The sequence below is a fragment of the Colobus angolensis genome, unplaced genomic scaffold, assembly GCF_000951035.1.
Source record: "Colobus angolensis palliatus isolate OR3802 unplaced genomic scaffold, Cang.pa_1.0 Scaffold163, whole genome shotgun sequence".
Taxonomy (NCBI): domain Eukaryota; kingdom Metazoa; phylum Chordata; class Mammalia; order Primates; family Cercopithecidae; genus Colobus; species Colobus angolensis.
In genome coordinates this window covers 256,460-273,034 of record NW_012114744.1, presented here as the reverse complement: position 1 = coordinate 273,034, position 16,575 = coordinate 256,460, and the positions used below count along the sequence as shown (strand labels likewise).

The following is a 16,575-nucleotide window of genomic DNA, read 5'->3' as shown; positions in this document are numbered from 1 at the left end:
CTGTGAAATTCTAGAATTAGGTGATTCCCAGTGTCCATCTCAGGTCAAAAAAGAAAAAATCTATCATTCTCTGTCTGATTATATTCAGTAAATAATATGCAGTTACTATTAATTCACTATTCTCAGTCTATTCAACTTTGCTTCTCTTGAAAACTAAATGTCTTGGCTCAAAAGCTGGTCTCAGGGTTTTGCTGTGATCTGCAGCACCCAGTCCAAAGCAAGATTCAGAAAAGGTTCCCAATAAAAATAATTTAAATTGACTGTTGCCAATTGTCCACTTGTATAAACTAAACTTCTGTGACCACTTGACTGTTCTGTGACTTTCAAATGTTTGCATGTCATTTTATTAATATATTCTTACTATTTACTCATTTCAATGAGCTACCCATATGGCAGTCTCAAAAATGGTGGGCAGTTACATATAACACTGAAGAAATGCTCTGAAGAGAGAGTAGGATTTATTGATAGACAATTGTAAGATGGGGACCACGATATCCAAACATGAAACCAACCTTACTAAAGCTTTCAATTGGTTGAGTCAGCCACTACTCATTACAATAACAAAATGGAAGTTTCTAGTAACCAATTTCTATTATCAGAGTAGATTTTTTGTGTTATTTCTGAAATGAGAAACAGAGAACTCAGTCCTGGTTTAATAAATTTCACTCTGTATAATGGAGGTTTGTAGTTGCAACTCAACTAGTAGGTAGGCCTGAAAGATAACCCATAGGTAGTCAGGTGATTTTGGTCACGTATGAAATCAATCTGTACCTTTCTACAAGATTTCTATTTACATGTCCAACAGGCATACATCTCCCCCACCCAAAGTAGCAATTTTCTCTTAAAAGGGGGCCTTCATTATCTCAACAATGCTGTCCTTCTAAGCCAATGGTCCTTTACTTTGGCTTGGGGTTAGAACTGCTGTACAGCTCTTGAAACATAAACATGCACAGGCCCAACCTAAGAGATTTCAACTCAGGTGTGTGTAGGGCTGGGGGAGTGATGTCATCATGATATATGGCCTGGCTTGAGGGGCACTATTCTAAGTGAACTCTTATCTTGTACTACATAACTATTTATATAAAAAAAAAAAACTTAGGTATATCAAATATTGAGATACAGACTTTGATACTCATCCCTTTGTCACAGTATTCTAAGTACTAGAAAATAGATTTGTATCTAATCATTGAATTAATATAGAGGTATTTATTTCTGTCTCCATGTAAGGATAACTATTAAGAATACAAAATCTGGCTGGGCACAGTGGCTCACGCCTATAATCCCAGCATTTTGAGAGGCTGAGGCGGGTGGATCACCTGAGGTCAGGAGTTCGAGACTAGCCTGACCAACATGGTAAAACCCCGTCTCCACTAAATACAAAAAATTAGCTGGGCATGGTGGTGCATTCCTGTAATCTCAGCTACTTGGGGGCTGAGGCAGGAGAATCGCTTGAATCCAAGAAGACAGAGGTTGCAGTGAGCCAAGATCATGCCACTGCACTCCAGCCTGGGCAACAAGAGGGAAACCCCATCTCAAAAAATAAAAAAGAATGAGAAATCTGAATTATATATCATGCTAATCAATTCTACTAATAATGGGATAAAAGAAATATGTTTTAGATTTCAAAATAAAAATTGAAGATACATTAAAAATAGTACTAGATCAAAGGATAGTTGAACACCACTGGCATCTACTTCCAAAGGCTAGCTCCTGAACATCCTAGTATGTCTACTCTGGACAAACAAGTGACGAAGAACTACTTTTCTCTGGATGAGGAAAAGGGCTAGTTCCCTGGCAACAAATCCTCTCACTGGGGAGACCAAACACACACACATAAACAATCAAGCAACTGCAAAACAGAAGGTAGTGACAACTGCTCCAACATAATTCTGGCTCAAAGGCTGACCAGCTGTGTGACTGGGACTCATTGTCTTCATCCTCTTCATCAGGAAATTAGAGCGTTGAACTGGATGAACGCAGAGGCCTTTCTGGCTCTAAAATTCTGCAAATCTGATTCTGCACAAGAGCTAAACAATAGAGCCAAAAGCTCATACACACGCAGAAGAGTGTTTAAAATGGAGTCGAGGAAATCATAGAAAAGCCATTGTAGGGCATTGGATTTGAATTAATTCTCAAAGAAAGTGACGAACATGAATTGAGTGAGAGTAAATGGAAAAAGTAAGGGTTCCAAATGATCAATTTAAATACAATATGTCCTACTCAGAAATGACTGTCTATCTTACAGAATCAATACCCTTTATCTTCCTGTTTCTAAAGAAGGGCATGAATGGTAAGAAACAATCTTCTCCAATCTCAATTCTTCCTGTTGAAGGAGAACGAAAAATATTCAGGTAAATAGAATTTCCATTTAATTTAAAATTCTATAACACTTTACCTAGTTGGCATTATCTAAATTTAAAACTTGGTAGTTTTACTTGTCTACAACAGTTGGAGGATAAAATAATAAGATGGTGATTAGCAAGAGTGAAAAATCTAAGAACATTAAAAATAAATTAGAAAATAACATATAAAATATGATGTATGCCACATAACGGCCACTCAACTAATAAGTGTTTGTTACATAAGTTTCAAAAAAATAAAAATGTTTTCTTTGCTGAAAGAATAATCAATGTTTGGAATTACAGTACTAATGGTTTTCAAAGGACTTCAATATATAATATTTATTTGATCTTCAGAACCATCAACAGTGTAATAAAGAGAAAAACTTAGCCCAGTTTTACTGATGAGAAAACACAGTCTCAGAGACAGATATTCAGTTGGAAACAGGAGGATAAAATCCAGAGTTGGAAAAGATCTGCAGCTCAGCTAGTTTCATATCCCACTCAGTGTAGAAAGGTCTACCGTAACATTCAGCCCTTCTCCAAAATTTCAGTGATTGCTACTTCACAAGGGGACACCTTGTATTCTTGGTCAGATTGGTGAATTAACAAGTTATTCTTTTTTTTTTTTAACATAAATCTGCTATTAAGTCATTTATAACTATTCTTAGTTCTGCCCTTTGTAGGTAGGAATAGTAAGCTTTACCTTTTCTATAAGACAATTGTTCAAACTATTGAAGAGGGATATTTTTCCAACAATTTATAATCAAGCAATAATATTATCTCCATAACTGAATGCTTTTAACAAATAATATTATAGTAACAGAAGAACCTGAGAATGTTGCTTCAAATTTCTGTACATGCCACACTTTTCAAAAAAATGGGGGCAATATTGCCACTTAAAAGTCTGAATACTTGAAGCCTTCCTGATGAATAAAAGGATTCTCATTAGTGTCTCTGGGACAGAAGGACTCTCTCCTAATTTTACTCTGCACTAGAGAAGCAACTAAAAGCAAAGGATCTAAAATCAGGGTGCCTGCGTCCACCACTAATGATGTGGATCCTGGACAAGTTAATCTTTGTCAGTTTCTTCATCTTTAAATGGGAATAAAAACAGTCTCTATCTCGTAAGGTGGATGTAGAAATAAATGAAATCAAGCCAGGAAAGCACGGTGTCTGATATAGAATAAGAGCTCATTCACACTGGCTATTGTTATTCCATTAAGTGTTATTGCAATAAGTACCTTTTTAAAACATGCTATAAATAAATCATAAGGAGGCTGGTAAGGGCAGTATCCATTCAGTAATCTCTATATGAAAAACCAGACAATAAGTATGTTTCCAGACTGAATACAAGGGAAAGTATTGTTTCCTTTGAGTAGCTGTATGTTATTTTTTTCCTTATAGACAATGAAAAGTATATCCTCCAAAAGTTTTCTTTTGAATGCACATCTACATACAAAATTGAATAACTGTGTTTGACCCCACAGCCTATACCTATACATTCTGATTTCCCCAGGCTTAGGTTTCCTAGTCTACTTATATTTACCGTTATTCTGTTTTAATCCTTTTTAAAAAGTATTCCTATAAGCCACCTCAAATATTCTACTGAACCAGGCAGAAGTGTGTGTAAACTCACAAACCAAAAAAACAAAAACAAAAAAGAAAAATACATTTTCTACTTGTTATCCATACTTTATTTGCTTACTTCAAGAAAGACTAATATAAATTATGTTCCTTGGCAGGAATCTTTATAAAACCTCATAAAACTTAATCAGGGTAAAATATACTTCTATTCTTATAAAAAGGAGTATAACTAGCTCTCTTTGTGTTTAAATTTTGAGACTTTTGCATGTTAGCTCTCATACACTTCCATTAAATATTTGATGATAATCTATGACAGAGCATTTGTAATCTGCATATTATATATATTGTTATTGCTGATATGCAATCTATATTCATACCTCCCTTATCTATAACAAACTTGCTTTAAACAATTTCATATTTACTCTTCCATTAAAACACCAGCATTATTACAGATGATCGATACGTATTCTAGTTTATGAAATTTCAAGTAATCTGAGACTAAAATCTCTGGGAAAAGTAACCAAAAAAAAACTAGGTCTGTATTTTTCCCGCAGTTCAGAATAATGTGGAAATTCTGCAAATGTTTCCCAAGTGTAACCTTTAAAAAACCAAAGATAAGGCAGCTTTCAGGAAGACCTCAGGCTCTGGAATTTTACTTCTTCACTGATCCAAAAAAAAAAACCCTCAAGCTTAATGACCTTTAAGGAACATTGCAAAACCAACCTGCTTTGCCTAACATTCTAAAATGATTAAAATCGCATTGTCCGAAAATACACGTTAAGATAAAGCATTTAAACAGATGAGTGAATGAACATATGCATAAATTTCAAGATTTTGCAAACACAAGGAAGTTATATAATCGTACACTATAAATGTTTGTTGAGTAAGTCAAGTGCTTAAATCAACGTAATTTAATTAATTCATTGTTATCAGTATTTTGAAAAATAATAAGACTTCTGAGCAAGATCTAAAATATATTCCCTTGAAGGGCTTCTTATGTATTTAGAAGCGTATGGTATGTTTAGACCCAAAAGAATGGTGGGCAAATTATACTGACTCAATCACTTTATAGGTTTGGGGCAGGTAAAAGGAATGGAATATGTACAAACAAAATTGGAAAACAAATTACAAAATTATATGAAAATCCAATTGAGTATAAATAGGCAAAGAAATAGGTACAAAGTGCAGCAATCATTTAACATACATCTCAATAAATCAGGGCTCTAAATTCATGAAGGGAGAAGGAAGAATTGTGTGCTTTCCACTTAAGAAAATAAGCGCTTGGGACCGGGCGCGTTGACTCACGCCTGTAATCCCAGCACTTTAGGAGGCCGAGGCGGGTGGATCACGAGGTCAGGAAAACGAGACCATCCCTGGCTAACATGGTGAAACCCCGTCTCTAATAAAAATACAAAAAAAAAAATAGCCGGGCGTGGTTGCGGGCTGGAGAGGCTGAGGCCTGAGAATGGCGTGAACCCGGAAGGCGGAGCTTGCAGTGGTGATCGCGCCACTGCACTCCAGCCTGAGCGAAAGAGGGAGACTCCCTCTGAGAAAAAAAGAAAAGAAAAGAAAAGAAAAGAATCCCTTGGATAACAGCAATCTGATATGAGGACCCAGGACACATCTCAGTCATCTTAGTCTCTTGCACCTTTTACATCTAAACCTACTTTTCCTTACCCTAAGAATAAATTTTTAGGATGATTGACCTTGAGGCACAGCAAACTCCCTCCTTCTTACATACAGGTTCAGTTATGTTTATTCAACCAAACAACATGTTCATACTAAAGCCAAACATTCACCGGCTTATGAAATCTGGAGTTAAATGGGCTCTCAGAGGCCCCTCTGACAACCTGATAAAATAAATTCAGATGAAAACATTCGACATTCAACATTCTCAAGAATAGGCCAAAGACTGTAGGTATGAATACTTACAGGGATAGAGAAATGGCCTCAGAAAATAGCTTACTCCACTTCTGGTGTTTTAATTATTCGGACCATCCTCACATTTGGCTAAAATCTACTTCCCTAAAGTTTTCACTGATTCATCGTATTTTGCTTTTTGCAAAATCAAACAAAGTAAAAAAATCAAAGTCTAATCTTCTCTCCATTTGACAGTGCCATATTAGAAAAAGTATCTTATGTTCCTCTGTCTTGTCTGTGCTAAATATGCCCAGTTCATTCAATGGTTTTTCAGAGGCATCACATTCTAATCACTCTTATAGGCACAATAGCCTTCTTAATCTTGTCTATAAAACTATCATGAAAGAGATTGTCTGATTGCCAAAATCCAGAGACACCATATCTATAGCAGGTCCCTTAATTGGCAGTCTATTAACTCCATTATAAAAAGGAATGGAGGCTGGGCACAGTGGCTCATGCCTGTAATCCCAGCACTTCGGGAGACCGAGGTGGGAAGATCACAAGGTCAGGAGTTCAAGACCAGCCTGACTAACATGGTGAAACCCTGTCTCTACTGAAAATACAAAAATTAGCTGGGCGCAGTGGTGCACGCCTGTAATCCTAGCTACTCAAGAGGCTGAGGCAAGAGAATTGCTTGAACCTGGGAGTCGGAGGTTGCAGTGAGCCAAGATCACGCCATTGCACTCCAGCCGGTATGACAGAGTGACACTCCATCTCAAAAGAAAAAAGAAGGAATGGAAGATTCACACCCATCTTTAGTCTTTCAGCATGGTAACTTGCATATGCACCACAGTTTAAAAACCTTTCTGTTACCTCTCAGTTACACAGAGTTATTTTATCAAGAACACTTTTAGTCTCAAGCTCTCTAGTTAAGCAATGAACCCTTACTTGGCACTATTACAAGAATGAAGGCTAGTGGAAATCAAAAGTGAATCAAAAGGGGTTCTTTAATCTGTAAGAGCATTTCAGAGTTATGATTTGAGTCTGATCTTGAAATAAATAGATGACAGAGAAGAGTTTTTCAAATAGTGGCGAATGCACAAATAAGATAATTGTAAGTGAATTTGAAGTATATTGAAATTAATTTCTGGAACTTCAGAATGGTAGATATAGAATTGAAATCAGATGGTGTGTCCTCTGTCAATTTTCATAAAGGCCCAAATCAGGAACTTCTTATAAACGTCACTAACTCAGCCGCTCAATTTCTGGGCCCTCCCCACCCTTGCTATAGAGGAATGAGTTCTTTGGATTCTCCTCGAAGACCACAACCTATATTCTTCTGGCTCTACCATCTTTGCAGTCTCATCAACTTCTACAGTTTCAGTAAACTTCAGGAAGATAACTTGTAGATCCATTATCCTAGCCCTGACACCTATTCTGAGCTACAGATTTGAAGTTTTAACTCTACATAAATATATCTTTAGCAACTCAGACTCAAAATTTCCCAAAATTCATCAACACTTTTCTTCTCTTCCTGCCTGTTTCCGTAACTGTTGCCTGTGTCTTAGTTAATAGCAGTCACAGAATCACCTTCAACTCTTTATTTTCTTTTTATGTCGCCTATTCCAAAATAATCAATTACCAGATCCTGCTAGTAATAACTCCCCAATTTCTCGCAAATCTATACTTTCTTTTCCACACCCACTACCAGTGCCTCAGTCTCTTTACCCTCCAATCAAAAATACTTTCCTGACACCAAGATTAGATATGTTACTCCTTAGCTGATGTACGAATTATATCCATTTTGCATACTGATGAAAAACTGATATAGTTATTTGAACATCGTATATGTTTTATGTTGTCAACTCCCACACTTTCTCATGCCTAATAATTTTATCTTGTATCCCCATGAGAAATGAATAGTACAACCCGTCAGATCTTATGTATTGCTTGGATAATGAAAGAAATAAGAACTATGTTTATAGAGACCCAAAAGCAGTGCCTACGTTTACAAACACCAGAAAGATCAGGCTGATTTACATGAAAAAGAGTAGGAGGACAATGCCTCGGAGCGGCAAAAGTAAAGAGAGGAAGCTGGTTCCTTCATACTCTGCCACCTAGTTTCAGAGAGCCTGTCACCCGCTCGACCACAAGGTACTTTAGTTTCAAGGCTCAACCCAGCATAATTCTCACCAAAAAACCCTACAAACTGTGTATTCGTTAACTATGGTCACTAGCAGTACAAATTAGACAAAACTGATTCCTTCTCGCCATCATGAAATCCTCTCTCAAACTCTAAATTTACCTGCTCCAAGATGATACCAGTCAGTTGGCATCTGGCCATAAATTAATCTGTCACATGGCTGTTATTCCAATCTTGAATCGATATTTCAGTAAGAGATTGCAATTTAATTTAGTAAACATTCGTGTCTCATCCTCTCTCATCCTGTTGAGAAATTCCCTGTGGACAAAACTATACATTCTTAATCTTCACAGGACCTTCTAGGCACACCGAAAAGTATTTGTGGGCAGGGTTTTCCCATTCAAATCTCTCAATAGTAAAATATATGTGCTAGCATAAAAATTAATTTCAGACTTTGTTCCTGAAACTAATTGGGCATAAAAGCACGTGTATATGAATCATCTCACTTGAGATCATGTGGGTGTGAATCTGAAAACAGAAGTAGACTGTAAGTAAAAACCACAAACGAAATTAAATTCATGTTAAAATAACTCTTCTCATAGTTTCTACTTAGCAAACCCTAAGTGATTAGAAGAAGAATCTATAAAATATAACTAGACTTCAAAAACTTAAGGTTAAAAAGCTTTCCTCCTTCAGGACATGTAGGCTAATGTAAAAAGAAGATATTAAAAGTTTAAGTAACTTCAGTAAAGTTACTGGAAAGACAAAGAGAGAGGGAGAGGGAGGAGGAAAAGGGGAGGGAGGGAGAGAGATCAAGTATCCAAAATACTGGTGCATACACATAGCACTGTTTAAGACAGAAGGGCTGCAGCATCTTTCTTTGATCTACTCTAATGAATCACTGTAGTTAAACTGTCCAAAATCTAGAATCTAGTCAGTACATAATATAGTCTCTTAATAAAAACCGAATACTTTGAGAAGTAGAAACATAGAAATCACTTGATTTATCCTCTGTCTTTGTACAGGAGAATACTTACATTGTCTCAGAAAGATAATCTGGTTGAATTTTTTTTATCTGTTTCATGTGTTGTTGTTCTAAATAACTTTGTATTTGCAAATGGCCTAACTTTAGATTGTGTCAATTGAAGTTTCCTTGTTATCCCCAAACCTTTTATTATTATAGAAATATAATCCAGTAAAATAATTGTACACTGTCATTAGGCCTTCTTTCCATGAAATCATCTCAACAAGATCCAGGAAACGAGGTTCAAAGAAACAGGAAAAGCCTTTACACACCCAAAAATTCCACAGCTTCCCTCATAGCCCTGTAAAGGTCACTCAATCATATATATTAAATCCTTGTATGTGAACTGACCAAACAAAGCAACAGCCATAATTTTTTATCGCCAGAGGTCTTAGTCTGTCAATCGCATTTCTGGTCTCTGGATTATCTTCCCAGCCTAGAATATAAGACGAGTTAACATAAACACACTCTTCCCACACATGCGTGATACACATCCCTTGTCATCCTCTCATCACTCCCACCCTGCCAACCTCTAACCCTATGCTAACTGCAAAATCCATTCTATCTGTTTCCCTTCCCAAGCTCCTGCATGCTCCTTGGCTGAGAAAGACAATCAACCACGCTGATCACTTCCAGTAAGAATTCATGCCATTCAGTCCTAATTAATCTCTTTGTGTTACCCAGCAGGCATTTTATTTGCCACAGATTGACTACCTCTTTAATTCTTCCTTCTTCCAAATCTTTTCCAGACATCTCAAATTTCTTGATTCATCCTAACCTCCTTTGCTCTCAGAAATTGTTACCATTTACTTTGCCGGGATATAGGCCCTCAATATTTATTTTGATATCAAATTTTGTCTAGATTATCACCTATCCTTTTCTCCCACCTCCATCTCAAAGAGGAACATTCCCAACTTTCCAAAGACTGGTCTCTTCATCCCATTCCTTCCCAGAATTTTTATCTTTCCCTTACAAATACCTACTGCACCACTTCCTCCTTCCTCCATCTCCATTCTTCTTCAATTTCTCTCTATCTTCTGGCTTTCTTCTCATTAGTGCACAGTGAGTGTACTCAATCCACCCATCCAAGCAAGAGAAGTCTTCCATGCACCCTGTTTCTCCTTAAAGAAACCAAAACTCTTTTCATCTTCTGTATCCACCAAATATCCAATGCTCCTGTGACTAAGAAGACTCAACAGCTCTTCCTAGGTTTCCACTCAGGCTCCAAAGCAAACTTATGAATTACCTTAAATTTCTACTTCTCCAACATCTCCCATATAAAATATTTTGCCCAACCACCGGCCAGGCACGGTGGCTCACACCTGTAATCCAGAACTTTGGGAGGCTGGGGCAGGCGGATCACAAGGTCAGGAGTTTGAGACCAACCTGGCCAATATAGTGAAACCCATCTCTACTAAAAAATACAACAAATTAGCCAGGTGTGGTGGCACGCAACTGTAGTCCCAGCTACCCAGGAGGCTGAGGCAGAAGAATCGCTTGAACCTGGGAAATGGAGGTGGCAGTGAGCCGAGATCACGCCACTACACTCCAGCCTGGGCGACAGGGTAAGACTCCATCTCAAAATAGATAGATAGATACATAGATAGATAGATAGATAGATAGATAGATAGATAGATAGATAGATAGATAGACAGACAGACATCTATATCAATATCTTTTACTCAATCATATCAGTTCATCAAAATGTGGACACTGTGCTTGGTCTCAGGAGTTTCAAAGATGAATAAGTAAAAATCTATTCCCTCAGGGGTTCTCACAGCTAAGTAAAGCTCTATCCTACTTTTGCTATTGTTCTTAAATCAATTTCCTCAATTTTACTCCTGCTAATGCTAAGTCCTCTAATCTTTTGTCAGCCTATTACAATCACTGCCTCCACTCTTGCTTCTTCCTCCAAAACCATTCTATGAACTGTCACCAGAACAGTTGTCCTAAAAACACCAGTGGGTCCTGTCCTTTTCTTCTTAAGAAAATTCAGTGGTCACCAACTCCTACAAAAGGCATATGCAAGCTCCTCAGCAAGAGACTCAGGGCCCTCCTGAACTGACTTTAGCCTACCTTGTTCTGTGCCCCTTCACACAGCCCATACAATGGTCTTGGTGAAGTACCCAATATTCTGTAATCATCTCCCCCAAGACTTCTTTGCTACCAGGTATCTCCACAGAGCTGAGTCCTACAACCATGCTATGCTTCCTGGTCCAACTCAAATCAAAACTTTTCTTGAGGCTTTTCCGAATCCCCTACTAGAGACATTTTCTCTCACCCATGTTCTGCCGTCACACTTTCTTTGTTCCTCTACTATGGCACTGATTTCCTTAATATGCCAGCCACAGGCTCAGCATGTACCATGCTATTCCTTCGAACTTTTTTTTTTTCACAGTTCTCAACTAAAACAGGTCAACCTCTCCAAATGCTTTCTTAAATTTACAGATACATCTTCTTTAACCACTTCCTTCTTCCCTTTTTAGTTTTTTCCCAGTTACATCCTTCTCTTACTCATTTAGTTCTTTTTTTAACAAAGGGAAAATGAATATGCCCAGCTGATAAGGCCTCCACTTGTATAACTGAAATCATAAAATGTACTTAGGTCCTTTAGACATAAAAAATTAGAAGTATAAGTTAAAAGATTCATTTTCTAAATTGAAAATGTTCCCAAATCCTCTTTCAAATCTACATGTCTTTCTATATTCTTCTGATTAAGCCTGTCCTTCCTCAAGCAACTGTATTCAAAAAGTGTTTTAAACCAATTTCTATTCAGTTTAAATTATATTCTTGGTTATTTGTATTTGCTGCCAGTTTTATAATAGTATGTTTTCTGTGAGTTATTACAGACACACACAATTTAATAAAACTTAATTCTAACAATCTTATGACATTTATTAGGGAACTAAATATAATTTATCACTCTGTTTCTATGAGAAAGTAGAATCCAGGTTCCAAAAGTCCAATTTACAATGGAACACAACTCATGCGAAAACTGGAGACTTCTTTCCTTGTTTTGCCATATGTTGGAGTCTCCAAAGTGTAGGATAGCAAGAGTATTTGCTAAGATAGTAAAATAAATATTAAAATTCTATTTATTTAGTCTGTTATCCTTTTTAAATTTTACTTTTGCCTTTCTTTTATAATGTTCAAAATGTACTTGTATTATAGTGCATATAATTATGAAATTAAATAAGCTTTCTTGAGGATGACTATGCAGCAGTATTTTGAGGATGAATTGAAGCATACGATAAAAATCTTGGAGAGGATCATTAGAGAGTTTACATGGAGTGATAACAATTTAAACTTTGGAACTTGAAAAGGTGAACTTTTAAAAAGCTTTCTGAAGCCTTTCCCTCCAAAAAAAAAGAAAAAAAAAAAAAGACTGTTTTTAAAAGTCTATCAATATAACACATCTTTTTAGAGATTAAAGCCTATAAAACAATGGTTCTCAACTGGAGCTAAGGAGCACCTGAAGCTTGATTAAAATGCAGATTCTTGGCTCTTACATCCAGAGATCCTAATTCTATAAGTCTGGGATGAAGCCAAAAACGTCAGTTGCCTCAAGGATAGCAGGGTTTCTCAATCTCAACATTACTGTTGATTCTTTCTTGTAAAGGCTGTCCTATCCTATGCATTACAGAATGTTCAGAAGTGCCCCTGACCTCCACTCACTAGATGCTAGTAGCACCCCCATTATGACCATCAAACATGCCTCCAGATATTGCCAAATGTTTCCTGAAGAACAAAATTGTCCCCAGTAGAGAACCAGGATTAGAAACTGTTCAAAGATGACACATTTTGTGAAATGCCATCCTTAATCAAAAGGATAAAATAATATGATAAAAATAGAAGAATACAGATATGTCCAAGTATACATTATGTACATTGAAATAAACTGGCTTCCCAAAATGAAAATCTGACTAGCCTCTATAAGCTACTGACAACTCAGCTAAGCTTCTAAGTCAAAGCTCTTCTTATGTAATTTCAACTTGATTTTCTTCCCAGCTTCTATTTTAGATTATTTTTAATTAACTTCACTGGCATTTTGCAACCTGCTAAGAGAAGTCCGCCTAATAGTCTCAGAGGACTCTCCCATGAGAGGAGAGTGCATTAAATCACATATTATCACATTAAAGTATATTCTAGCATTCAGAGTCCAACGGTCTACATCTTGGCAAATGTAATGTGGTGGGGGTTGGTGGAAAGATACAGGGATGGGAACAAGCTCAAGTGATTCATGATATCCCAAGCCTGTTGTCAATGAATCCAGCCCTATAAAAAAGTTGAACTGACTCTCTACTTCAACTGCATTTATCACAATGGCATACAATATATGTTATAATTTGTGCTTCCACCCTGATTTCTTGCTACTGACTGCATATGAGACCTTGGGCAAGTCACTTAAATTCTTTGGACATCCTTTCCCTTATCTAAAAAATGAGCAGACCAGATTAAATTATTTCTAAAGACCTCTCTAGTTACAAATCTCAAACTTACGAAAGAAGCAACTAATTCAAAGGCTCTTTGGAGCACAGGAGTTCTAGTAACTATTGCACCAAAGGTCAAATACCTACATTTTCAATGTTGTTTTATAACACAAATTTTAAAATACTTAATCAACACAGGAGAAATGGCAATTAGAGGGACCACATAAACAAGAGCCATTCTCTCTTAAAATTAAGTATAATTCAAATGGCTTTTCACGTATCAAGACATGTATACAAGTACTTTGCATGAGAAAGTAAATCAATATTTCACAAGGAAAGTCACAAATAAGAATATAGCTTTAAATTACATGTTTACTTTCTATTTTCTGTAAGAGAGATCACCAATCAGCTGCTCAGAGGCCACATCCAGCCTACAGTTGTGGTTGTTTTGTTTGGCCTGGACAAAATTTGTTTAATTAGTTGCAAACTCTTAAAAATGAAGAGATGATACATACAAATCTGGATTTCCAGTATCACTTGAAATATCTGAAGATACTAACCCACATGGCAACAATTAGCTAAAACTGAGGAATGTTGTTTCCTGATCCATGAGCTCTCCAGTTCCCTAAACTCCCCATTGCTCCATACTGTTTGACATCTATCCTGGTTCTCTCTTACAGCCTGGAGCATGTTAAGCTTGTGTCCCTGCTCTGTAACTATTTTCAAAACACATGGGAAAGATTTGTAATGCTTTTTAATGCTTTCAAAACAATAGAAAAGTTTGCAGAACCACAGCAAAAAGGCAGAAATTTTAAGGAGGGAGAGTATGCGCTTAATATGGACAACCTTTCTAATTCTTAATGTTAATACTAGAATGGGCTGCACTACAGGTTTTTTTAACAAAACACCTAAAAGGATATAGAACTGAATTTTAGACTTGATGTGGAGTTCAGATTAGAGAATCCCTAAAATTACTTTCAACTGTAATGTTCTATGCCTTTGGTTAACAGTATGGATAGCTCATCACAATATAGTACAGTAATAAATGTAGAGCTTGTAAATGTCATTATTAACCTATATATGTATATTTAACTTTGCAGAGATAGACTTGATCATATCCTTCATGTTCCTGAAATAATTTTTTTCTGTTAATTTGTATTTAAAATTCCACTTTTCTTACTGACTTTAATATAAAAAATTTAAAAATTGGGTTTCTATTAACAAAGCAGCCATATCCTACTGAAGAATTATTAAGCTATTCTTCAGAAAGGATGACAAAGAATCCAAGGACAGAAGCAAGAGGATAAAAGAACTTGAGAAAGGGCTTAAGAGTAGAGTGGCCTTCGAGCAAAGCTTCTTCACAAATGTCTTTATCAATAAAACCAACCTAACCAAGCTTCCCTTGAAGCTTTCCTCTACCCATTTGCTCCAAGAATTTCTTTCTTTAAATACACCTTATGAGATCGCCTGTTTAAAATACAGTATTTTAACAAGATTCTGCAGATTCTCTTTTTAAAAATCAACTTTATGTTTAAATTAAATTGATCCCCATTTAAAGAAAGTTTTCAATCAAAGTTAAACTAATAATAATTTTTAAAAATGTCTAACTATGTTGCTAAAGCTAAGGCAATTTTCAGGTAAAATATAACCCAAGAGTTTCTACACTGATAATGTGTGTTGTACCCAACAAATGTGCTACTTCAGGCCATTCTAGATGCCCTGGTTCTTTAGGTCAGATCACATGACACAATCCAGCATTCTAATGCACAGATACAAGTACCACTGCACATTCTCCCAGATGATTTTAAAAATGCAAACTATTAAAGTTGGATATTGTAGATATTAGCTATTTCCAAATCAAATTATTTTCCTTGGGTGTTTGATGTTGATTTTTGACATAAGCCTAGTTTAACAATAGTGATTAGCAGCTCAAGTGTGAGCATAAACAGCCCATCAATGAGTCGATATGACTACTAACAGCATGCCTAATGACAGGAAAACGATTGTGCTGACAATACAATGTGGAGAACATGGGCTGCTTCTGAGAAAACATATGTTTATCATTCTAGTGTTCTGATTTTCTGCAGTTAATCATTTTTATTTTCTCTGTTTAGAAAACGGAGTCACTCATTTAGAGGCAAAAAATAATGATAAATATAATTCAGTTTAATAGCCCTGGGTACCAGAACATTTTAATTTAACCACAGACATTTTCTGCTTTTACCTATTGTGGCTTGAAAGTTAACTCCTTTCCCAATTTTGCTGCCTTAAAAAAGTCTCCCTAAGATTCACTACATTAGTACTAGAAGTGGGAAATAAAGCTATCACATATGCCTAAAATCAAGGATATATGGTAGGTTTTTGAGCACTGGAAAAATTACTTAGTTCTGATATATCAGTGACAGAATTATTTAGCTCAAAACCATCCTTAGAGTAAAATGCATTAGAAGTTTAAGAACTTTCCTCTCTGTCACCAATGGAAATCTGAAGTATATTGCCTTCAAGAGAAGAAAAGTTCAACTCGTTTAGAAGCTTGTTATGGAAGTTTCCCAGACGCAAGAGTATTTTATAGGCTGTGTGTGTTTACACTTTGGAAGAACACAAAGAAGCTAATTCATTCTTGGAAAGTGTTTCTTATAAACGTTGTTTATTTCAAAACAAACCAGTTACTGAAAACATGCATAAGCCATTCCAAAGCTATTGGTCACAGAAAACAGAATTATCAACTGGGTCTTAGAGGAGCCAACAAGAAACAGAAAGATGAAACGGAGTGAGTGCAGGCTTGTTCAGAGAGCTGGGGCAGTCCTGGACCTGCTGAAGAGACCTAGAGGAGAAGCGCTTCAGAACTTACACATTGAGCCTTAGGCCCAAACATGCATATGCTTAAGAAAGAAGCAATCCTGTCATCCTGTTTCTTCGCAACCAAAGGAAGGGGGAGTGGAGGGACCAACGGATCCCGCCCTCTTACCCGGTTGTTGATCTAGGGAAAGGATCCTGAAGAACTTGCCTGAGTAACGCGAACTGTGCAAAAGTTCTCAACTATGAGGTGGGAGCCCCTCCTCACAGCACTCCACCTACCCCCATCTGTACACGTGTGAGCAAACTGAAAAAGGCAACAACGACAAAGAAGCTTGCCACTGGCAAGCGCGCACTCACCCTGGGCTGTGGAGCCCAGCCGGCCGCCGCCCGCCT

At 36.8% G+C, this 16,575-nt stretch overlaps 1 protein-coding gene across 1 annotated transcript in view; it reads right to left on the bottom strand.

The window, feature by feature from the left end:
• MDFIC (MyoD family inhibitor domain containing) overlaps positions 1–16,575 on the bottom strand; it is a 124,336-nt gene that overhangs the window by 74,356 nt on the left and 33,405 nt on the right. Inside the window, exon 3 of the mRNA XM_011937419.1 lies at positions 16,540–16,573. Within this exon, the coding sequence (XP_011792809.1) occupies positions 16,540–16,573 (34 nt within the window). The remainder of the gene's footprint in view (positions 1–16,539; positions 16,574–16,575) is intronic.